We start from the raw sequence: 22,498 nt of genomic DNA, 5'->3' as shown, positions 1-22,498 counted from the left end.
CATGTTTACTCATGGAGGACCAGTGCCAGGGCCCCCTTCAGCCCCCAGGATAAATGCCCATTCAGCCATACAAGGCTCCTTTGTCCTCAAGTGGCTCAGCCCAGGCTGCTGCTGGGCGGCCGGTGTCCTTAGCATGGCCCCAGGCCAGGCTGGCTACCCTAATGCATCCAGCTGCCTGCAGGACTTTCTCTGGACAGACTCTGGCTTGGCTGGGAGAGGCACCAGCAGGGTATAGGGCAGCTCTCAGAAGGACTGGAGAAGTCAGACAGAGCGAGCCTGTGAGGAGGCCTAGCTACATACAGCCTTCTACTTCTCAAGGCCTCATTAACAGTGCCCCAAGCAACAAGAAACCCTTGCAACCACATTGCTACCCTGCTTGTGGGCAGCTGGTCAGTTCCAAGGCTTCAGGCCCCGCTGGACCCTTAAACCCAGGTGAGAGGTGCTGCCATGTCCTGCATCTGCTGGCCTTTCTCAGTGAGTGCTCTTTCTCTGGGGCTCAGTACCCAGTACCCTAGGTCGGGGGTGGGAACCAGAGGAAAGGAAGGAGGGGAAACTGTGGTTGGTATGTAAAATAAATGGAAAAAAGGGATAATTTATAAAAATAAAAAAGCAAGCAGAACCCTCTAGGGGAAAGGGTGCTTGCCTCATCTTTATCTGTGTAGGGCTGCTGTGGGACGGGTCTTGGGCAAGGAGTGCCATGGTCCTAAGAGACCAGTCAGGAGGTTCGTGAATCTGGAAGAACATGGTAGTGAGTTGGGAGACTTGGGCTGAGGAGAGAGATCCAAGGCCCAGAAATACCGGGCCCCACAGAGCTGGTCAGACATCTGTCCCAGTAATGTCTGATCTAGCTCTACCGGCCTTCTGCCTTAGCAAGACACTATCCTCCAAACAGGTTTAACACAGGCATTCTGGGAGGCCCAGGTTACTGGCTTCTGAGTTTGTTCTCCATAAAGGCCCCCACTTATCTCTATTACCGGTAGCTCACCCTGATTCTTGTGGCTCACAGCTGGCTTTAACTCCTGGCAGGAATTACCTGAGGACCTCCAGCCCCCAGCTGCAGACTAGCAGGCAATCTTTACAGCAGGTCCACAATCTTCACTGGTTGAGCGGTGCTTACTTCTGGCGTGGCTGGGGCCTTGGCCTGGGTCTCTCTCTGGGTGGGACCCACATTCTCTTTTCAGAGGAAACACTGCCTCAGTTCAGCCACAGGCCTGGGCACCTGTCCCTGTATGCTGTGCTATAACCCCTACACCAAGTCTTCTGGAAGTACATGAACAGTACTGATTCTCAGTCCCACTTAGACATGCAGATTTCCTCAGTCTGCTTGATGGTTCAGGGGGCTGACTAGGTCAGTTGAGTTTAGGACCAGAGGGTGGGCCCATGCCTGTTCAGAATTCCTGGGCTCTGTAGAGCTCCTGGGCCTGTCCTGGAGTCAATACGTGTGCCCATCCACTCTTATTACAGGGCCAGGGTAGCATACAATGGGGTCTGTCTTCTGAGGCACTAACCCTAGCTGCTGCTTGACTTGAGATGGTCTACCTATCCTCAGCTTTAGACACTGAGTGTCTGTCCTGGTGTACCACGGTCCATAGCTTCCCTTCATTATCTGCAGGATGGTGGAAAGCTGGAAACCAGTGGGAGCTGCTGCTGCCATCTTGAGACAGCATTTCTTTTTCCGGTGTGTTTGGGCTCATTGCCACATGGAGTCTCTACTTAGCAGCCACAGGTGTAGGTATGTCTATACCCTTGTGTCAGGTCAGCAGCAAACTTATCAAGCATTTGGGTCCCGTGCCCCCTCGAGACAGGGTTTTTCTGTGTAGCATTGGAACCTGTCCTGGAACTTGCTCTGTAAACCAGGCTGGCCTTGTCTCCCGAGTGCCGGTACTAAAGGCGTGTGCCACCACCGCCTGACAGCTTTGATTTTATGTAGAAACTTAGGTCTATTTGGCTTTTGATCTATATAGTCCCAAGGTCTACAGGATAGGGTGTGTGGTGGTTTGAATAGGAATGGCCCCATAGACTCATGTGTTTGAATGCTTGGCCCATAGGGATGACACTATTATTAAGTGTGGCCTTGAAATATGTCACTGTGGAGGGCTTGAGGTTTCATATATGCTCAAGCTATGCCCAGTGTGGTACACAGTCTCCTGCTACCTGAGGACCAAGATGTAGAACTCTCAGCTCCTTCTCCAGCACCAAGTCTGCCTGCATGCTACCATGCTTCTTACCATGCTTTATAAGAAGTGCTGTGGTCATGGTGTCTCTTCATGGCAACAAAAACTTAAATACAGGGTGCCTTTCTCCCGAGCTACGTAGCTGACTAGATGCCTGAAAATTGGGGAGGACTTGAACCCACCATCTCCTATCTGTTCATTCCCTAGGGAGATACAGATAAGCAGGCTCAAGAGGGGTTTTCTTGGGGCTGGAGAGATGGCTCAGAGGTTAAGAGCACTGGCTGTTCTTCCTGAGGTCCTGAGTTCAATTCCTAGCAACCACATGGTGGCTCACAATCATCCGTAATGAGATCTGGTGCCCTCTTCTGGCCTGCAAGCATGCATGTAGGCAGAACACTGCATACATAATAAATAAATAAATGTTTTGTTTTTTAAAAAGAGGGGTTTTCTTACAGCCAAGGAAACAAGATGGCTGAGGCTCAGGCCAGAGCCGGGCTTTGTGTGGCCAGTTCTTCCAAGATAACTTTCCATCTTGGAGGGAAACTACTGAAGATACAGGATCAAGGGAAGCAAAACATTCCATTTGAACCTCCAGGAAGTAAAAACGCAACAGCTTCAGGAAATCTCTGAAACTAACCAGATTCACTAGACCCCACCTTCCTTCCCAAGTTTCCATAACAGAGGTTCTCAACCTGGGGGTCAAATGACCATTTTATAGGGGTTGCCTAAGACCATCGGAAAACACAGATATTTATAATACATATCAGTAGTAGCAAAGTTACAGTTAGGAAGCAGCAATGAAAATAACTGTATGGTTTTGGGGTCACCACAACATGAGGAACTGTACTAAAGGGTCACAGCATCAGGAAGGTTGAAAACCGTAAGGACTGTAGAAAGATACTTTCAAACAAGCTGAACCCAGGTTGACTTTGAGTTTGAAATTAAACTTTAGTCTTCAAAGTAATTTAACTTAGAAATGAACAGGGGTTAAAGATCACACACGAGACAAATCAGACAGACAGAGAAATGGGTAAACAGAGGGGTGGTGATGGCCTGCTGCAGTCACATCTTCTCCATCTTCGAGATGAGGTCATCACAGATCCTGGTCAGCTCATCATTTTCTTTAGTCTGAAGGAGAAAAGATGAGGCTGGTTTCTGTAGGGTCTCAGAGGGAGTGGCAACTGGCTAGGAAGGTCCCACCCATCTCAAGTAGGACAGGGGACTAGAAAGGAAAAGGCTGGCCCTGGACTTCCTGAAAGAAATGGCTAGTAGGGATGTAAATTAAAAAAAGATATGGCCAGGCAGTCTCTGTATCAGAGTCAACCCCCAGAGCAGGCCGGGGTCCCTGTGCCTTACCTTCTGTTCTACAGTCTTCTCCAGTGAATGGATCTGCATCTGGGCCTTCCTCAGGCTTGCCTGGAAGGCCAGTGTCTCTCCCTGGGCCTTGCTACGTACTTGGGCGATCTCCTCATTTGCCCTTGAGGGACAGAAACAGACACAGGCTAGGCCTGGCCCAGCAACAAGCTGGCTAGGCCTCCCCCCCAGGATGGGTATCTGGAACTCACTGCTTGAGCTTTTCTTCTGCATGGGTCTTCAATGCCTGGTACCTCTGGCCTTCCTTTTCAACCTTCACTATGTATTCCTCAACACATTTCTTCAGAGACTCTTCATTCTTGAGAACAAGCAGATAGGAAATCTAATGGTGCACTGTTCCACCAGAGCCAGAGCCTGTCCAGGCTTGGCAGGTGGGGAGACCCAGGGTCAGGTGCAGACTGTAGACACTTAAGGCTTTGAGGACATTAGTGATTCAGAACCTGGCATTTTCCCTTCACAAAAGTCCTCTTGATGTACATGTAGTCTATCCCACCTTCAAGGTGCAGACAGCTTCAGGACTTGCACCTCAGACTCGGGTCTGATCCCTAGACCCTGTAGTATCAGACATCAGTTTCTGCTTAAGAGTGCAAGTCATGAATAGAACCACTGCACACTGCAGGCTGACGACAGCACAGCCATGAGGGATATGTGCAGCCTCAATCCCCACAGCACTCTTTGAGCCTCTCATTCCCACAGGGAAAAGTGAACTACTGCGGGTCATGTAGCAGGAGGTACTAGAACTCAGTAGCTGGCTCCCCAAATGACTTGTTTTCTCCATAGACACCATGGGGGAAAACCCAGTTTGCCCACCACCTGATCTTTTGTTGTTGTTTGAGACAGGTTTGTGTAGCTCGGCTGTCCTGGAACTCACTCTGTAAACCAGGCCTGCCTTTGCTTCCCAAATGCTGGGAATAAAGGCGTGCACCACTGCCCAGCTCAGTTTGCCCTTTCTTGCAAGAATTTTTTTGGTGTGTGTGTGTGTGTGTGTGTGTGTGTGTGTGTGTGTGTGTGTGTGTGTGTGTGTATGGAGGGTTGTTACTAGAGATTAAACCAAGGGTTTCATGTATGCCAGGCATACTAACACTGAATGGGGAAACCCCCAGTCTCCTCTGAGACTCCATGCTTACAGCCTCCAAAATCTATGCTTCACAGATCTGGGTATGCTTCTCCACTAGAATCTACTGGGTACAGATTGTCTTGTTGATAGGCCATCACATGGCCTGGTGCCAATGAAAAGTAGTCAAGGACCCAGGAACACATAGCACAGCTCATGGCCCCACTCTTATGGGCTATGCCCTGTAAAAGGACCAAAGGGGAAACAACGCACCTTGCGGTAGCCTTCAATCACTTCTTTCTGCTTCTCAAACCTCTTGAAAAGGTCAGAGAAGGACTTTTCCATGGAGTTCAGGTCTGCAGTAAGTTGGTCTCTCTCTTTCAGAACCTTCTTGATTTTGTCTTCTGAGAGTTCCTTCTGTTTCTCAGCATCCTCTTTAACAAGTTAAGTATCTGGGATTAGGAAGCAGCTACTATACTGAATGTCAGAAACGGCTCTGAAACAAGGGGTGAGACAGAGCAGCAGGAGAGATGGGGAGCCGGGGCAGGTGCATCAGGTATGGACACTACTAAGTGTCCCATAACACGACAAGCACCTCCCCCCTCACATTCTCTGAGATGTAACGTAGGCCTAGAACGTGGCTGCTTCTTTCTTGTCAGCCTCATGAGGATTTGGCCCAGGACCTACCAGTGTGATGCTGAGGAAACACCAGCAAGACTGGAGGAAGCAAGTGCAGGTGTGCTGGACTTCAGGTTCATGTGAGGACATGTGTCATGTGCTGCATGGGTCTTAGGGGGAAGGAGAGCAGGAAGACCTGTCTTGACCACTGTTGGCTTGACAGATCCCTATAAGGACACCTGTGTTTCCACTCTGATACTTGCAATTATCTCTGGGGAGGGGAAGCCAGGGCAGTGCATGGTGTAACAAGTTGCATGGCATCTGTCCCTCTTTAGAGCCTTGGCCACCAGCTGTTCAGTGAATTTCAGTCACATGGGTACTTCCTCCCTTCATTAACCCTCACGAAAGAAATCTAGGTCCACAAGCTTGGCTTCCACTGCATTTCCTGAGTAGACTCATCTGCATCCTGTATACTGAAACCAAACAGGAACCCTCACTTCTCAGAGCACAGGTTAGGAGAAGAAATGGACAGTATATTGTTACCTCAGAACACAAGGAGAGGGGCACAGCTAGCACTCACCCATTGATTTGTACACAATCTTCTCAAACCCATCCACGATCTTCCTGTAGAAGGAAAGAGGATGAGTATCTGCGGCTCATCATGCAGGTAGATCTAGGTCAGTATTGGTGCCTGCAGTCTTACCCCATCTCCAAGTACTTCATGTTGAGGTCCTCATACTTGCTCCTCAGCTCCAAGTTCTCCTGTTGTGTCGCATTCACCTACAAAAGCCACACAAACCACTCACAGGTCTGTGGGGTGTCTTTCTCCCCAGGGACTGTTTCATTCACATCCAAGGTCTCTGGAGCCATGCCACTGAGTTATGCTGGCCATGCTCATGAGGGCAACCACCACAGGCACCCAGAGAGTATGTGTGTTAACCAACTATCCACAAGGGGGCGCCATAACCCCGTTCCAGTTGGCTATATGTAAGCAGGTATCACAGGCCCAAGTTCAATGTGGGACCCTCAGGCTGTCCTGGTGCTCTTCCTTGATCTGAGATAGATAGATGCATGTAAGAAATTCCTGTATGTAGCTTGTGTGTATCTGGTCATAGTACAAACTGCACTTAGAATAACCTGTATCTAGCTCTCAGCTCTTTCTCCAAACAGTCTCCAATTTTTACCAAGTAGCTACCAGCCTGTTCTTACCAATGCATCCAGGTCTTTCTGGCTGTATAGCAGCACATCCACAATAGGCTCAGCAGGAAGGAGACCTCTAGGCTCAAGGACACACAGAGGTGGGCCTGGCTCCTGTGGGGGTAAAACATAGGCCCTCAAGATCTCATTCATCTCTTTAGACCACAAAAATTGCTCCAATGATGCTAAAGTGCTTACAGGAACATCCAGAGCTCCCAAGAAATCTAGGTCCACAAGCTTGGCTTCCATTGGATTTCCCGAACTAGACTCATCTGCATCCTGTATACTGAAACCAAACAGGAAGCAAGATCACCTCATGCTCTGAGTATTGACTAGGGCATAAAAGTCAGTTGTGTTGTCTTAACAAGCTTTGTGTTTGGGTCTTAGTCTACACACAAACAAAGGTTAGGAGTCCAAAATGTAGAACTGGGCCTGGTAGTTACTGGCTCATGTCCCCCTTCTCCTACTTGTCTTCTCATGCCTGATGCTTTGTTGGTCATGGCAAGCTATGCAGATGTGGTAGCTACCTTACTGTGGTGTCTTCAGACTGCACAGGGTGAATACCTAGTTTGAGGTAGCATAACTTTTCTTCTCTGGTTTCAAGGGTCTTATGTTTGATTTAGCAAGTAATTTTCAGTATATTTTGATTATATTTTCTTCCAAAAAAGTAGACACTAGCCTGGACTTTTCCCATAAATGTTAGATTTGAAGCCCTATGGCTTCTGTCCCAACTATTCAGATCTGCCTTTACAGTATAAGTTGTCCTAGGTGATTCATGAAGGAACAGGCATGACTGTGGAACTAGAATTCCACTCATAAAAGCAAATACTATCTGACCTGGTCCAGTTTGGTACCTTATTGTGTATTTATTACTTGTGTTTACTAGGTGGCTTGTGTGAAGAGAGGATGCAGAGCTCCTTACTAAAACACACACTACCTGATACATGTCCTGTTTGTCCGGTACCATTACTTACTCTAGTTCAGTTAGCCCTTTTCTAGAATTTTTTAATCAGTTAGTATACATGCTAACATCTTCAAAGGAGGGACATACCTATTTGTCACTGGGACCACTGGCATTGGTCGCACAGGGCTTTCTTTCAGGAGGGGATCAAATTTCAAGTACAAAGACTGCTTCCTCCAGGCTGACTCCTTAAACTGAAAGTTGGAGAGATGGGTCAAGGAAAATCAGCAAGATTCACCATTACTTTAATAGACATAGCCCATGAGCTAGGGTGATCTTGTTGAGCAAAAGGGGCAAGGGCTCTTAGACTCAGACATGATCAGATACTATACAGGAACTGCAGGATGCTCCAGGCACCAAGGATAAATGGCCTAGGCTGACTGGGTTACACATTTCAGTTAAGGCTGCCATCAAGTGCTAAGCACCTACCGAGGAAGTTCCAAACTGCTCCAGATAATCCACTTCAGCACCAGTACCTAGAACTGAAAGAGTGAATAATAATGGTCATTCACCTCAAATACTGCAGGTCCTGAGGGCTGCATACCCAAGTACTTAACAGAATAGGATCACTGTTCTTTTGAGGGGGGTTGTTAGGGAGCTGTTGAGACAGGGTTTCTCTGTGTAACAGCTCCGGCTGTCCTGGAGCTCACTTTGTAGACCAGGCTGGCCTTGAACTCAGAAACCCCTCTGCCTCCCGAGTGCTGGGATTAAAGGTGTGAGCCACTAATGCCCAGCAGGATCACTGTTCTTTGTAAAAAATTCAGAGACTGTTCCCAGCAGCCTGACCAGCAGCTTCCCTGTTTCTATGAAGGAAGCCTGAGCCAAAGCCCCTGTGTTTTACAGGGAGAGGAACCCTTTCTCTCCCGCTTCATCTTCAGTAACAACACTTACAATCCTATCCACGTTTCACTGAATGTGATGATGTGGAACCCATGGAGTGACCTGTTACTTTTTCTTTCTGGAGACAGCCCAGGCTAGCCTTGAACTCCCTATGTAGCTAAAGAGGACCTTGAAAAAAATTTTTTTCCTTTGTCTTTTTGAGACAGGGTTTACTCTGTGTAGCCCTGGCTGTCCTGTAATTCACTCTATAGACCAGCCTGGCCTTGAACTCACAGAACTCTGCCTGTCTCTGTCTCCCAAGTGCTGGAATTAAAGATGTGTGCCTCTCCTGCCTGACTGGTCATTGGGTATCATCACAGCAGTAATAACATCTTTTTTGTTTGTTTGTTTTTGTTTTTTGAGCTAAGGACTGAACCCAGGGCCTTGCGCTTGCTAGGCAAGCACTCTACCAATGAGCTAAATCCCCATCCCCGAGTATCTCATCTTAAGGACCAAAAGTTTACATGTGAATTAGTCAGAGAAACAGCCTGTAGAATAACCACCTGCAATTCAAAGGAATGTTAAGTATCCACAGGGATTTTAAGGCAACTGATGGTGACACCTTGGGGCCACATACCTTCTGCTGGGTCTCTGAAGCTCTCCTCATTTGGGTCCAAGATAGGTTCTAGTCCCTGATGAGAGGGTTCCAGCACTGGCTCAGGAGGGGCAAGGTCACCATCCAAGATAGGTTCTGGTCCCTGAAGAGAAGGCTCCAGCACCGGCTCAGGAGGGGCAAGGTCACCATCCATGATAGGCTCTGGTCCCTGATTAGAAGGCTCCAGCACTGGCTCAGGAGGGGCCATCAGTTTGTCATCCATGATAGGCTCTGGTCCCTGAAGGGAAGGCTCCAGCACCGGCTCAGGAGGGGCCATCAGTTTGTCATCCATGAGAGGCTCTGGTCCCTGATTAGAAGGCTCCAGCACTGGCTCAGGAGGGGCCACCAGTTTGTCATCCATGATAGGCTCTGGTCCCTGAAGGGAAGGCTCCAGCACTGGCTCAGGAGGGGCCATCAGTTTGTCATCCATGACAGGCTCTGGTCCCTGAAGGGAAGGCTCCAGCACTGGCTCAGGAGGAGCCACCAGCTCACTGTCCAGAAAACTTGTGGAAGCTGAAGTTCTTGAGGAATTCAAGACTCCCTCCTAAAGGGAAGCATCACCTTGCACAGTGAGGTCCCGGATGGGGAGGGGAGGCTGGCTCTGTCTTACCCATTCTCCTTAAAATAAACCCAGATGGGGAGGCAGCTCTAGGGGAAGGAAATAGTAGTGTTGTGTCCCACCCTGTCACCAGAAGGTTGCTGGTGGCCTCTTCTGCCATGTTATTTTTCTTTGTTTTCAGACAGGGTCTCACTCAGTAGACCTGGCTGGGCATTAAAAGTCTGTACCACACCTGGATGCCCTGTTAATTTTTTCTACACAGTATATAATGATGGTGATAGCACCTCTCCATGCACACATACATACCTGTACACCATCTTCTGCGCTTAGGATCTCGACTGCCATCTGAACCACAGGTGTATCATCCACTGGGGCTAAAGGCAGCTGACTGGAGAGACAGAGTCATCAGAGTTGGGTCTTCCCTATGTTCCCTGCTCTGGCATTAATTTACCTCCTCCCTGTTGCGTTGGTTCACTTGAGAAGCTGCTCATGCTAAAAGATACATGGAAGTTTTCTCTGGAGGTAACAGATTATTTGGCTGCTGGCACGTTAGCACCTAATTTCATGTCACAGCTGCCTCCTGGAATACCTAAGGCCAGTGGATTGCTGTACCAACCAGCTTTCACCTGAGTGGTAGCCTATGCTTTTCCTTTTTTTGTGTGTGGAAAGACAGTCTTCCCACACAGACAAGTCTGGCTTCAAACTCTTACCTGACTTCCTCAGCTACAGTCCTAGATTAGAGGTGAACTACCTGTACCGATTGTTAGTTAAGCTGTGCTGTTGTGCTTCAAGACAGACAACTCGGGAGCACCTCTCCCATGGTCTTGGGACAGGGACTCTAAAGCTGTGCTGCTTTAGTTCTGGACAATCCTGAAATCTGTTTGTCTTGAGACCATGAAGGGAAGTAGTATGCTGGCTATGTAAAGAAGTGGCATCGGGGCTGGAGGGACGGCTCAGTAGTAGTTAAGGGCCCTGGCTGCTCTTCTAGAGGACCTGGGTTCAATTCTCAGCAACTGCATGGCAGCTCATACCTGTCTGGAACTCCAGTTCCAGGGCTTCTGACACCCTCACACAGATCTACACGCAGGCAAAACACCAATGCATATAAAATAATGAATTATTTTTGCACTTAGGCTCCAGATTATACACACCATTAAGCTGCTCCTGCTGCCAGGCAGTGGTGGCGCACGCCTTTAACCCCAGCACTTGGGAGATAGTGGCCGGGGGATCTGTGAGTTCGAGGCTAGCCTGGTCTACAGAGTGAGTTCCAGGACAGGCTCCAAAGCTATACAGAGAAACCCTGTCTTGGAAAACAAAACAAAACAAAACTGCTCCTGACATGCCAATGTTCCCCTTTCCTACTTACTGGGTTGGAGAGTTCTCCACGTCTGTAGGCCCAGCACTCAGCTGCTCAGCCACAAGCAAGGTCAACCTGTTCTTGGGACTTTCTGGGAACTTAGCTTTTTTGCCATTATACTTGGAGTCACCTCCAAATAGACTGAAGTTTGAGTCATCCAATTTTTCCCAGTTAAGGTGGTAAGAGTCCCAGGAAGCAGGCTGGGGACATTCATCTCTCTCTCTGGTCCCATCTCTTTCTTCTGCTTCTTTGGGGGCCTGCTCCTGGCTGGCCTCTGATTTCTTCAGGAGAAGCTGGAGGCCAGGTCTCTCCGCCAGTCTCCTTGGTGAAGACACCTTTGGGTTGGTGGTATCATCAGGGAAGTCAAATTCTAGCCTTATGGAGTCATGACTTGAATGGATGACCATTTGGCCAGTGGCTTCTTCATGAGGACTTGGGTCTGTGGCCCCATCTGCCTAAAGAGGGCCAGTTGGGGTTGAGTTCTTAGAACTAGATGAACACAAATGGAAGGAAGGGGGGTCTGGGTGCCTGCTGCTACAATCCTGGGGCAGGCTGAGGCCTTATAAATTAGGTCTGAGTGTTCCGCTTAGCTTTATTAACTAAACTGGTTCTGTGCTAAATAATCTACTTAAACTGCCTATGTCTCTCTTGATTGGACCCATTCTTTCATAAGGTAAGAACTGAAAGACTGCCACATCACCTCCTACGTTGGGACCTTGGCCATACTAGAAGATAATGCCTGAAAAAAAATCAAACACCTAGCTGATCACTCTGGTTGTTCCCCCATCCTCCACCAAACAAGCTCCATGAGCTTGGGTGTCATGCTGTCCTTAGTATGCAGGCTCAGCAGAATACCTTAAAATGATGAATGGCATTATGGCACATGCATGTGTCTAGGCCAAGGATAAACTCCCAAGTGACTACTCAGAGCTGCCCTCCCAGTAGATAAGGCAGAGACAAGAACTTCCTTGGCCTCAAAGTAAGCTAGAGTCATAGCAGTCAAGTGCCAATGCTGGCCCTGTGTTTCTGAGGAAGCTGTTATAGACCAAAAGTGTTTGACTTAAACGCTAATCTCATCTGACTGGATTTCAGAAAAATACAAAATAAAATTGTAAATTAACAGGGACACCTGAAAAGAGCAACAGATTTAGGGGTGCTTTGATAGGACAGAGCTGGCACACAACCCAGAGAAATGTCGTGGCATTAAAGTTAAGAGCACAGGAGTGAACAGGAGTGATGTTTTATTATTCCTCATATTTTTCTATTTTATATATATATATATATATATATATATATATATATATATATATTAAAAAGTTTCAACAGTGGAATCAGTAAAAACAGAACAAAATCATACCAGAGACCCCTCCTACTCTCGATAAAGATGTGTTCTTGGTACCAGTTTGGTGAAGTACTAATTCCAAGGCCCTCCTCTCTAGGCAAAGCCTTAACATCTGCTTGTCATTTCAGTAGGGTTCCTACAGGGAAATGCCTAATGTACTTATGGATGAAGCTTCTCCCCATCCTTTTAGCCAAAACTGTTCTTACTAGTTTCTCTTTTGTGGATGTTTGCATGCAGATATGTGGATGTGTACGCACATTGTGCATGCGTGGTGTATGTACATGTGCCTAAGCAGCCAGAAATCAATACTTGATATAGCTTTCTCAACCATTCTCCACTTTATATCTTGGAGGTCACTGATTTGGATAGAAAGCACCAAAGATTCTCCTATGTCCACCTCACTAGGGCTGGAATTAAAGGTGTATAGTTCTGAGTTTGTTTTTTTAAAGATTTATTACTTATGTATTTTATGTATATGAATGCTCTGTCTTTATGCACACCAGAAGAGGGCATCAGATGTAATTATAGATGGTTGTGAGTCACCATGTGGTTGCTGGGAACTGAACTCAGGTCCTCTGGAAGAGCAGCCAGTGCTCTTAACCACTGAGTCATCTCTCCAGCCCATGTTCTGGGTTTTTTTAAATGTAGGTACCGAGAATTAAACTCAGGGCCTCATGCTTGTGCAGCAAACAGTACCAAGGGAGTCACCTCCCAAGCTCTGATTAATTGATCACATGATAATTTCTCCGCCTATGAGTTCTATCTGCTCTCTCCAAGTGTTGAGTGTAGGAAGGCAAGTGCTGATTTCAAGGAGGGAGAGATGAGCGGAACTCCATAGGAAGGAGACTGTAGATAACCTTTTCTGGAAATGCGATTTGGTCATTCCATCAAGTTATAGAAATAAAGACTGGGTAGGGGCCCAGCCAAAGAGTGAAGTATGGAATTAAAATGGTCCAATTATCTGATGATTAACTCTCCACTAACAACTGTGCCAGATTTTTCTCTTAAGGGCAGTGACCAGAGGAAAAAAATAGTCCAGCTATGACAGGACTGAAGGTTTGCAACAACCCTCAGACAGACTCGCAGGACATGAAATGGCATCAACACTTACTTCTCTTTCTGTAAGCAGACGCAGTGATTGTTTTCTAATCCAATATCATCATCCAGAGCAAATGGAGTCTCAAGTTTGCTGGTCATATTAGGACTTAAGATCCTGTGTGTCTGTGGATCCCGAAGAGGTGTCTGAAAAGTCACCTAGTGAAAGGTGAGGAGAGTGTACATGCATGCTCCATGATACAAGCCCTCACATGCAAGCCAAAGTACTACAGTTTAAGGTTCTCAGAAAGCCAATCCCAGAGCACCTGAAGAGTACATACATTATAGTCCACACTTACCTTTGTGGCTCTGGCCTGGTTCCTGGGTGGTACATTTTCTTTCTGTGACAGACGGAGAACAGAGGATCTTCCGGTAAGTTCCGGTTGTGAAAACAGGAAGTCATAGCTTTCTGAACTCTTTTCACTGGGGGCATTTTCGTCATTTAAGATATGCAGACTCATTCTGAAAAAAAAAAAAAAGAGTATGTTTTAGTCACTAGGAAGTCAATGATGCTGCAGTCCCATGTACAGAAATACCCCACAAATACATCAGTGAGATACTTCTTCCTGAATAGGTAAAGCTAGTATCCTTCATAGGTATACTGTTAGTACTTCAAGTAGGTGTCATCTGCCAGAGAAAGCCTCAGGCTCCCTTGTATTGTATCAGGTATACTGCCAACTGCTAATAGGGTTCAGGTTGAGAAAGAAAGAGAACCAAGTATTTAGAATAACTTCCATTAATGTATATTACACTGTAGGGCAAGAGCTAGGGGATGTAATCCTGCCTTTAAGAAAACCAAAGCAGCTGGGCACTAGTGGCACACGCTTTTAATCCTAGCACTTGACAGGCAGAGGCAGGGGACCATGGGTTCCTGGGGGTTCAAGAACAAGGAGAGGTAGCGGGGAGGAGGGTCATCACAAAGAGAAGCTGCTGCTAACTCTGCTTTAGGAGTCCATGAGGAAAAACAGGAAGGGAAAGGACAGAACCAGAGGTTCCTGTAGCCAAAGAGAGGTAGACTAGGTTGCTTAGCAAGGTACACAGGACATGGGGTAAGGAGAAAAGAAATCAAGACCAATGTTTAGGATTTTTGACCTGAAAAGCTGGTTATCAGAAAGCATGGGGAAAAGGGTACTGGGATGATTATGGAATTCACAAGCTTAGGCTATGTGGCCTTGGATGAAGTCTTTCAAGAAAGAAAGTGGAAGAACAGCTGATCCAGCTTTTGCTTAGGATGGGATTTTTTTTGGGGGGTGTTGGGGTGGTGGTGGGGGTGAAGGGGAGACCAAAGATTGACATGAGGTGTTTTCTTCAATCACTCTCCACCGTATTGGATTCTCTAACTGAACCTGGAGCTCACTGATTCAGCAAGACTATCTAGCCAGTGAGCCCCAGGGATTCTCCAGTCTGCTTGCCCAGTGCTAGGATCACAGGCAAGTGCAGCCACACCACCTACTTTTTAGGTGGTGCTGGGGACCTGAACTCAGGTCCTCATGTTTGTTTGTCACGCATGTTTCTGACTGAGCCATGTCCCCAGGCCCTGGAGGGAGTTTTTGGGCGCTAGGCTTGACAAGCCAGGCTTCTTGGTTCTGCTGTCTTCTTGGTGCAGGAGTGACTGTGGGGTGGGAGAGGGAGCATACGGAAGCTTTTGATGTTGCCTTAGTGAGATGAAGCTTGGGGTCAGGTGCCTATGAGAGACGATACAGCTAAAATTGATGATGGTCTCCCAGGTGGAGTATGGGGAGTGGGAGAACGAAGGATGAGACATCTCTCACCTGGAACAGTGAGTTGGCAGGTGTGTAAAATTAAGGGAACATGACTGAAAATAGCATTTCTGAATCAAATCGTATAGGTACAGGCATGAGGTCACCCTGGTAGCTAGAGTTGAGGAAAAAGGCCTTGGCCCTGAAGGACCCTGTTCAGAGAAGAATGCTATAAAGAAGGGAAACCCATCTGGCAGGATCTTCTGTAGTCTCCAAGAAAAGCCATTTCTTCTGAGGTTGTGGCCAGGCTGTATAGAAGGGCCACTTAGAGGCACTGGCCCAGGAACAAGAAACCATCCCTGGGATAAGTGGGTTCAGGACAACAGACAACAGACAGTTTTGCAGAAAAGGTGAAAGAATGAGACCTGGGGCGAAAAATGTCCTGGCTCCGAAACACGAGTCTCATCCACTACACACTCGACAACAACTGGAACCTTGGGAGATAAATAGTCACGTGTGGCCTCTTTGGAGGACATCAGCTGGCTCAGACCTGCACGGAATGCAGCCCGCGGGCGCCAGTCCTGCCTAGGAGGCTTGGTGGGCCGTTAGCCCAGAAAAGAGGACGCTTGGGCCCCGGGTGGGTCCTCAACAAAGGGAGAGAGCGAAGCTGCGGGTGAGAGGAGCCGCAACCCAGCCTGTAGGAATCCAGATCCGCGGGTCCCCACCCCTCGCCCGCAGGAAATGGGAAGTCGCCGTTTACCTGCCTACTGCCGACGGGCCCTGGGCCCGCGCCGACGCCTACCGCAAGGAAGGAGCACCGCCCCTGCTCCACGCTAGGAGTCCGAGCTGGAGAAACCGAGACCAAGTAATTCCAAACAAGCGCTGGCTCTGGCCGTCCGTGACCGTGGTCCGCTGAGCCCGCCCCAGATTCAAATATCGAGAGTTGACGTCCCGCGGCCAATCAGCGCGCGGCAGGAGAAGAACGCCACAGCCGCTGGCGGCCAATAGCAGGCCCTACTGGTCCCGCCCTTCACAAGCAAGCAGTTCCGCTTCCGGGACTGAGGGCACAGTGGGCGCGTCGGGGCGTGTGGGCACCGTAGCCTAGCATCGCAGGCCAGGCCGGCTGTTCGGTAGCCTGCCACGGTGGGGTCCATCATGGCCCAGACAATCTCAGGGTCGGCCGCGAACGCGGTCAGAGAGCGGCTCGGCCCTTGCTTGGCTTTTCTCAGCTGTTCAATGGAACCAGCTGCAGTGTCTCTCCGAGCTGCTTGTAAGGGAGAGTCTGCACCCACGCGGGGGCCTCTGGGTGGCTCACAACTTGTGGGTCGGCGCGGGGTTCCGAGGGTCCTCCCAGAGTGCCCCGGGCGGCCTCACGAGACTCTGTCTCCCAGAGTGCTCTTCGGGTCACCTGATGGGGTCGTTGTCTCCCACAGTGCCCCGCGGGCAGCCGGAGGCGGGACTCCATCTCCTAGAATGCTTTGCGGGTCCCTTGACAGGAGCGTCTCAGTCTCCCAGAATGCCCCACGGGCAGCCTGACCAGAACTCGGTCTCCCAGAGTGCCTCGCGGCCGGTTTTTGCCGTGGCTACGACAACCTACCAACTGTCCAGGACTGGACGCCCCCGTCTCTTCCCGGTGCGGCGAGCGGCGTCGCGATGGACAGCCCTGAGGTGACCTTCACGCTGGCCTACCTGGTCTTCGCAGTGTGCTTCGTGTTCACGCCCAACGAGTTCTACTCGGCCGGGCTCACGGTGCAGAACCTGTTGTCGGGCTGGCTGGGCAGCGAGGACGCCGCTTTCGTGCCTTACCACCTTCGTCGCACTTCCGCCACGCTCCTGTGTCACTCACTGCTGCCGTTGGGTGAGCCTCCTGTGCGCGGGCCGGTGGTGGGTGCTTAACCGGGCGCTTGGAGACTCCAAGAGGGAGGAGGCTCCCCGCCGGAACCGGCGCAGATGCCGGCCAGTGCAGGTGCAAGCTAGCGGCATCCCTGCAGCCTAGGCTGTAAGCTGCGCGCTCTAGGGCGCCCTGTGCTCTTCCTGGTTGGGAGGCGGTGGCCCAGGCGCTGGCCTGAGAGTGATGCTCCGGCGGGGGGCGGACTCCAGTCTTTGACATCCCTGTGCCTGGCGTTGCGATGTTGGGCCATTTCTAGGAAAGGGCTCCTGTTGACTCATTACAACAGGAGTCGGAGGGCTACCTGGGAAAGGAGGGTGTGGAGAGAGAGAGAGAGCAGGCCGAGATGAAGACGTTCAAGGTTGGGTACACTGATGCAGTCTTCTTAGCCAGGCTAGGTTTCTGGTCCTGTCCAAGGGAGTGGTCTGGGGCACCCCATGTGCTAGTGGAACCTCGGAGAGGTCCATATGTCAGCTGTTTGGAGGATGCATTAGGGGAACTGCTGGGATATAACAATGATTGGAGGCTAGGAACCAGATGAGGGAGACCTCTGGAGGATTCAGGGACACGGAAAGGCAGGTCTCGGAGAACAGAGGTCTGATGGCCTGCCAGATTTGCAGCTCTGGGCACAGGAATGCTTGGTGTGAGAATACAGCAGCCCAGGCTCCAGGGAAGTGGAGGCAGGTGTGGTAATAGAAGCACTCAGGCCTGTTTTGAGAGGAAGGTGGGTTGAGGAGAACTGGAGATGGAGCTGGCATGGCCACGTAGTTGTTTGGCTTGAGAACCTAGTGCCCTGTAAAGGAGATCAAGAAGGTGGAGCTCTGAGGCGGGACTCTTGACCAAGGTCTGTCCAGTGGGTTTTGGATGCCCCCTAGCTGTGCTCATCTCCTGCCGGAACAAGGAACCCAAAGTTAGTAAGCACAAGTCAGTCGTGGAGATTATATCGAGAGCAGACAGTAGAGCTGACTTTGGTTGCTACAGAACCATAACAAGTTATTTTGACATGTAAAGAGTTGGCTAAAAGTAAACATTTACTATTGGTTTTTGCAGATTGGAGCCTGCCCACATAGTACCTTACCATCTAATTTATAATACGTTTTGATGTCTGAGTTCTTCCCTGTTGTGCCAACAGGGCCCTAAAACTGGTTCCATTGTTCTTACAACATGCCCTATCATTGAGTACTTGCTTACTTTCTTGGACAGTGTCTCAGCTCTGAGATGGACTATGTTGGATCTGCCTCCTCAGAGGCAAAATTCAGATACCAAGAAGTAGCTCAAAGAACTGCCTCAGGTACACCAGTGGTCAGTTCTATGCATCATTGTGTTTCCTTTTGTTTTTATTGGGATGGGAGTGGTTCACGACAGGGTTTCTCTGTGTAATAACTCTGGCTGTCCTGGAACTCCCTTAGTAGACCACACTGGCTTTGAACTCATAGTCCTTTTGTTTTTCTAGGACTTTTTTGTTTTTGTTTTTTGAGACAGAGTTTCTTTGTGTAGGCTGGCTGTTCCAGAACTAGCTCTGTAGACCACCAGGCTGGCCTCAAACTCACAGAGATCTACCTGCCTCTCCCGAGTGCTTGGATTAAAGGCGTGCGCTGCTACCGCCTAGCAACTTCGTTTGTTTGTTTGTTTGTTTTTCCTATTTGGCTATTTCTGTGAAATTATAGTAGTAAATTGAAAACATTTTCCTTTAGTATATGGTACCACTGCTGTGACTAAGGGCTGAGGCAGGCCCGCTGTGGAGGTGCAGGAGTAAGGACAGTATGTTCTGGGAGCTAACGATGTCCTAGGAGCTAAGGCAAGGATCAGGGCTGGCCAGCTCCATCTCCGTTCTCCAATGGAGTCTCCTCAACCCACCTTCCTCTCAAAACCCGCCTGAGTGCTTCTATTACCACACCTGCCTCCATCTCCCTGGAGCCTGGGCTGCTGTATCCTCACACCAATCATTCCTATGCCCGGAGCTGCAAAAAAAGGAAGTAGCTCCTCCCTTCACCTAAGCACAGGGATATCGTTGTGGTCTTCAGATGGGTCACCATGGGAGGAAGACGGCACCCGGCAGCCTGAACTTGCCCTGAGATGTCTTTTCTTCTGCAGGCTACTACATGGGCATGTGCTTTGCAGCTTCAGAAAAGCAGCTCTACTCCCCTGGCCAGGCCTCAGAGGCCTGGCAGCTCTTCCTTCTTCTGGCTGTGACCCTTCCCCTTGTCTCCTGTACCCTGATCTACTACTGGTCCTGGGACAAGTGGACCCGACACCCACTGGCCCAGACCCTGGCCCTCTATGCCCTTCCACAGTCAGGTTGGCAAGCGGTTGCCTCTTCCATCAACACGGAGTTCCGGCGGATCGACAAGTTTGCTACTGGGGCCCCTGGTGCTCGAGTGATTGTGACAGACACATGGGTAATGAAGGTGACCACCTATCGTGTGCACGTGGCTCAGCAGCAGGATGTTCACTTGACTGTGACAGAGTCTCGGCAGCATGATCTCTCACCAGACTCCAACCTGCCTGTGCAGCTTCTTACCATCCGTGTGGCAAGCACCAGCCCTGCTCTGCAGTCCTTTGATATTCGGTGAGTGCGTGGTGGTTAGGAAGGGCACAAGACTTAGCCTGTCTGTACCTCAGGTACCTCTTAGGAGGTGCTGAGGGTGGGGGAGAACTGAGGCACTCCTGGCGCCTATATGACAACAGTCAATTGACCCCTTTAGCGCCATCTTCCTTCAAGGCCCCTCTTGCCTGACGCTTTCTCTTTGTTGCTCCTTCTGCTCTATCATCGAGCTGTCCCAACAGCTTCTTGAGATCCCCTAGGAATGTAGATTGGTGGCACCTCAGCTCCAGGCTCTTCCTATCCTCTCTACTGGGGATAAGTGACCACTGAGTCTGTGGACTCTGCCTTCAGGGCCATCTTCAGTGGCTACTTCACTGAGGTAGCTTGTTTTCCCTGGCCTTGCCTGCTTTTGGGTTTGGGTGGTTTTAGGTTCAAGGGCAGATTGGCTCAGCTCACCAAGCCATGCCTCTTCCAGACTGAACTCAGCGGAATATGGCGAACTATGTGAGAAGCTCCATGCCCCAATCCGAAGTGCAGCCAACGTGGTCATCCACCAGAGCCTGGGTGACCTCTTCCTAGAAACGTTTGCCTCCCTGGTGGAGGTCAACCCTGCCTATTCAGTGCCCAGCAACCAGGTGGGGGCTGGCCCAAGTGGGAGAGTGGGGGGGCACCCCTCCCTCCTCCCAAGACCATCTTGTAGGCCTTTTTGTGACCCCTTTTGTTCCAACTATCTCTCTGTAGGAGCTTGAGGCCTGTATAGGCTGCATGCAGACACGGGCCAGCGTGAAGCTGGTGAAGACCTGCCAGGAGCCAGCGGTGGGCGAGTGCCAGCAGTGTTATTGCCGTCCCATGTGGTGTCTCACTTGCATGGGCAAGTGGTTTGCCAGCCGTCAGGATCCCCAGCGCCCTGACACTTGGCTGGCCAGCCGTGTGCCCTGCCCGACTTGCCGTGCCCGCTTCTGCATCCTGGATGTGTGTTGTGTACGCTGAGCATCACAGCATATTCTGTGTCTCCACTGGCCACTTACGAGGAGAGGCTAAAGCTCCTTGACCTTGGCGAAAGGTTCTAGTGAAAGCACACACTTATCTACAGCCACTCTCTGCCTTGAGTCTGTGGTAGGCTGAGGATTGTGATTTAGAAGAACTTATAATGGAAATGCCCTATCCCATACCTTCAGCATCCTCTCTTCCTATTACCTTCAGGTGGGGTTGATATTTCACACAGAATGCTCCAAAGCCTCAAGATATTGGAGTTTGCCTTAATTCTATTACAGATCATATCTGCCCCTCAGAACACTGACAGTTACAAGCCAGACCTACATCTGTCCCAGGACCTGTGGTGTTGGGTGGATGCTGACATTTGAGAGGGGTGCCACTCCAGTGTGAAGTCCTTTTCTAGGGTATCCTGATGACTGCAGCCAGCCAAGGGACCACTTCTGGATAGGGAGGCAGGAGCAGCAACCTAGGGCCGGGCCAGCATGCTCTCCCAAGTTCCTCATGAGGGTTGCATATGCTTTAGAGGGCCCACAGTGCTTTTGGTGTCTTCTCTTGCTTTAGTCCAGGGGAGGCCAAGATCTCACACCCCTGGCCCTAGGGGGGGGTTTTAGGGAGGTAAGGTCCAGAGAGCCACAGCACTATCCAGAACGAAACCCCCCAGGGATGCAGCACAGAGTTAGCTAGGGCCCTTGTGGGTTGCTTGGATCAGGAGAGGGTACCTCAGTGGTTAAGGTTCTGATGGACATACTATTCATTTACCTATGGTGCAGATGGGAGGAGAAGAGGTTGCCCTTTACCCACCATCTCTGACACAAGTAGCTGCTGCAGGGAGGACCTCTCTTTCAGCTTGTGGCCCTGAAGCTCCCACATTTGACTGTTTCAAGCAGTAGTGACAGATCAAGCCAGCCCCTTACCCAGCCAGCACCACACCTAACTCCAGGGATTTCCTATCAGAGCAAGCCCAGTTCTGCCTGTCCCTGAAGTTTCAAGGCAGTTTCAAGGGCTGCCTAAGAAGAGGCCAAATGGTTTAAGGTTATTTTATTTATTTTTTAACCACAGGAGTTAATTTTATAAAGATAAAGATAAATGTAAACGTCGCCAAACGACTCAGTATTTAATAAAGTGTTACTTTCTAAGTGATGTACTTCATTTTGTTTACCTGGTAGTAAAACCAAATTTTTGCAACGTTTGGGGTTGTGGCTGGGGTGTGTTGGGAAAGTGAGATGAGTATAGTTGTAGACCAGCCATATTAGAAATTAGTGTCAGCCAGGCCGTGGTGGCTCTCGCCTTTAATCCCAGCACTCGGGAGGCAGAGGCAGGGGGATCTCTGAGTTCGAGGCCAGCCTGGTCTACAGAGTGAGTTCCAGGACAGGCTCCAAAGCTACACAGAGAAACCCTGTCTCGAAAAAAGGAAAAAAAAAAAAAAAAAGTGTCAGTGTTTAGTTTGTCCCGAAGGGGAAACAGGACTAGCATTTCAGACACAGTGATCAATGGTTGGGCACAGTGCCCTTCGATGGCACCCGCCCCAATCCACCCTCTTTTGAGCTGCTCTGGGCCAGATCCACCCTTAAGGTAGTGTCGCGGCCGCCCACACGGTCTGCGACTAGAACAGGTCTGCAGAGGCCCGGCCCTCGTGCTAGTGACTCAAGCAGAAAGAACGGCACCAGAGACGGGGCAGACAGCCTTGGAGGGAAAAAGAGACCACTAAGTGTGCTGGCTTCTAAGAGCTATCGCTGGTTCAGAGTTCGGAGTTTAAACTGTGGGCGGGCGCTCAGGAAGTACTGTGGCGGTGGGAAGGAGGGACCAGTCCCAGAGAAGGACTGGGTCTTCCGTATTCCGGCCCGGACCAGAGACGTGGCCACGCCCACCTATCTTGAGTGACACTGGCGCGCACTGCCCAGTCTCCCGCCAATACTCCTCGGGCCCGCGAAGACGCAACCAATCAGAGGCCCGGCAGAGACAGCGCCAGCCTGCTAGAAGCCCGACGGGGGTCGCCAATTCCTTTTCCCTTTAGTTGGGCTGCCACATTTTTCCCGCCCTTCTGGGCAGCCGCATCAGGAGTTGGAGTTTGGCGACTGCCTGCAGTTCCGAGGCTTAGGTCCGAACCGGGTCCGCCAGCGGGGCACGCAGAGCCGAGAAGGGCTCCCCTACAGGTGAACGTCCG

The 22,498-nt window shown here is 50.0% G+C and overlaps 2 protein-coding genes across 4 annotated transcripts; one reads left to right on the top strand and one right to left on the bottom strand.

The window, feature by feature from the left end:
* Positions 1 to 3,102: 3,102 nt before the first annotated feature.
* On the bottom strand, positions 3,103 to 15,909 carry Tacc3 (transforming acidic coiled-coil containing protein 3). Of its 3 annotated transcripts, XM_028870755.2 has the most exons (15): positions 15,666 to 15,909; positions 13,505 to 13,667; positions 13,222 to 13,364; positions 9,718 to 9,799; positions 8,835 to 9,396; positions 7,808 to 7,860; positions 7,469 to 7,572; positions 6,616 to 6,703; positions 6,430 to 6,531; positions 5,924 to 6,000; positions 5,801 to 5,844; positions 4,876 to 5,036; positions 3,740 to 3,846; positions 3,531 to 3,651; positions 3,103 to 3,302 (listed from the first exon to the last, which is right to left on the bottom strand). In XM_028870755.2, the coding sequence occupies exons 2-15, from the start codon at positions 13,664 to 13,666 to the stop codon at positions 3,237 to 3,239; spliced, it is 1,872 nt and encodes a 623-aa protein (XP_028726588.1). In that variant the 5' UTR covers position 13,667; positions 15,666 to 15,909; the 3' UTR covers positions 3,103 to 3,236. The 3 variants fall into 3 exon arrangements, with proteins under 3 accessions (XP_028726588.1, XP_037064053.1, XP_037064054.1); XM_037208158.1 differs by lacking the exons at positions 13,505 to 13,667; positions 15,666 to 15,909 and adding an exon at positions 10,778 to 11,223 and having other exon boundaries at positions 13,222 to 13,294; XM_037208159.1 differs by lacking the exons at positions 13,222 to 13,364; positions 15,666 to 15,909 and having other exon boundaries at positions 13,505 to 13,640.
* A 139-nt stretch (positions 15,910 to 16,048) lies between these two features.
* Positions 16,049 to 21,474, top strand: Tmem129 (transmembrane protein 129, E3 ubiquitin ligase). The gene is made up of 5 exons (XM_037208160.1): positions 16,049 to 16,175; positions 16,402 to 16,763; positions 18,888 to 19,362; positions 19,814 to 19,973; positions 20,080 to 21,474. The coding sequence occupies exons 2-5, from the start codon at positions 16,559 to 16,561 to the stop codon at positions 20,326 to 20,328; spliced, it is 1,089 nt and encodes a 362-aa protein (XP_037064055.1). The 5' UTR covers positions 16,049 to 16,175; positions 16,402 to 16,558; the 3' UTR covers positions 20,329 to 21,474.
* Positions 21,475 to 22,498: the final 1,024 nt, after the last annotated feature.

The sequence above is a fragment of the Peromyscus leucopus genome, chromosome 7 (genome assembly GCF_004664715.2).
Source record: "Peromyscus leucopus breed LL Stock chromosome 7, UCI_PerLeu_2.1, whole genome shotgun sequence".
Lineage (NCBI taxonomy): Eukaryota > Metazoa > Chordata > Mammalia > Rodentia > Cricetidae > Peromyscus > Peromyscus leucopus.
The sequence above is the reverse complement of the archived record's forward strand: the minus strand, read 5'-3'. Positions and strand labels throughout refer to the sequence as shown.

What these genes read in the sequence shown, in the direction of transcription:
- Tacc3 (XM_037208158.1), bottom strand. Translation starts at nt 11,175, where the DNA reads ATGGTCATCCATTCAAGTCATGACTCCATAAGGCTAGAATTTGACTTC. An exon ending in GTGGAGAACTCTCCAACCCA is followed by an intron (nt 9,800 to 10,777) that starts GTAAGTAGGAAA and finishes CTGTCTCTCCAG; the next exon opens with TCAGCTGCCTTTAGCCCCAG. An exon ending in GTGGTCCCAGTGACAAATAG is followed by an intron (nt 6,704 to 7,468) that starts GTATGTCCCTCC and finishes GTTTGGTTTCAG; the next exon opens with TATACAGGATGCAGATGAGT.
- Tmem129 (XM_037208160.1), top strand. Translation starts at nt 16,559, where the DNA reads ATGGACAGCCCTGAGGTGACCTTCACGCTGGCCTACCTGGTCTTCGCA. An exon ending in CTGCAGTCCTTTGATATTCG is followed by an intron (nt 19,363 to 19,813) that starts GTGAGTGCGTGG and finishes TGCCTCTTCCAG; the next exon opens with ACTGAACTCAGCGGAATATG. An exon ending in ATTCAGTGCCCAGCAACCAG is followed by an intron (nt 19,974 to 20,079) that starts GTGGGGGCTGGC and finishes ATCTCTCTGTAG; the next exon opens with GAGCTTGAGGCCTGTATAGG.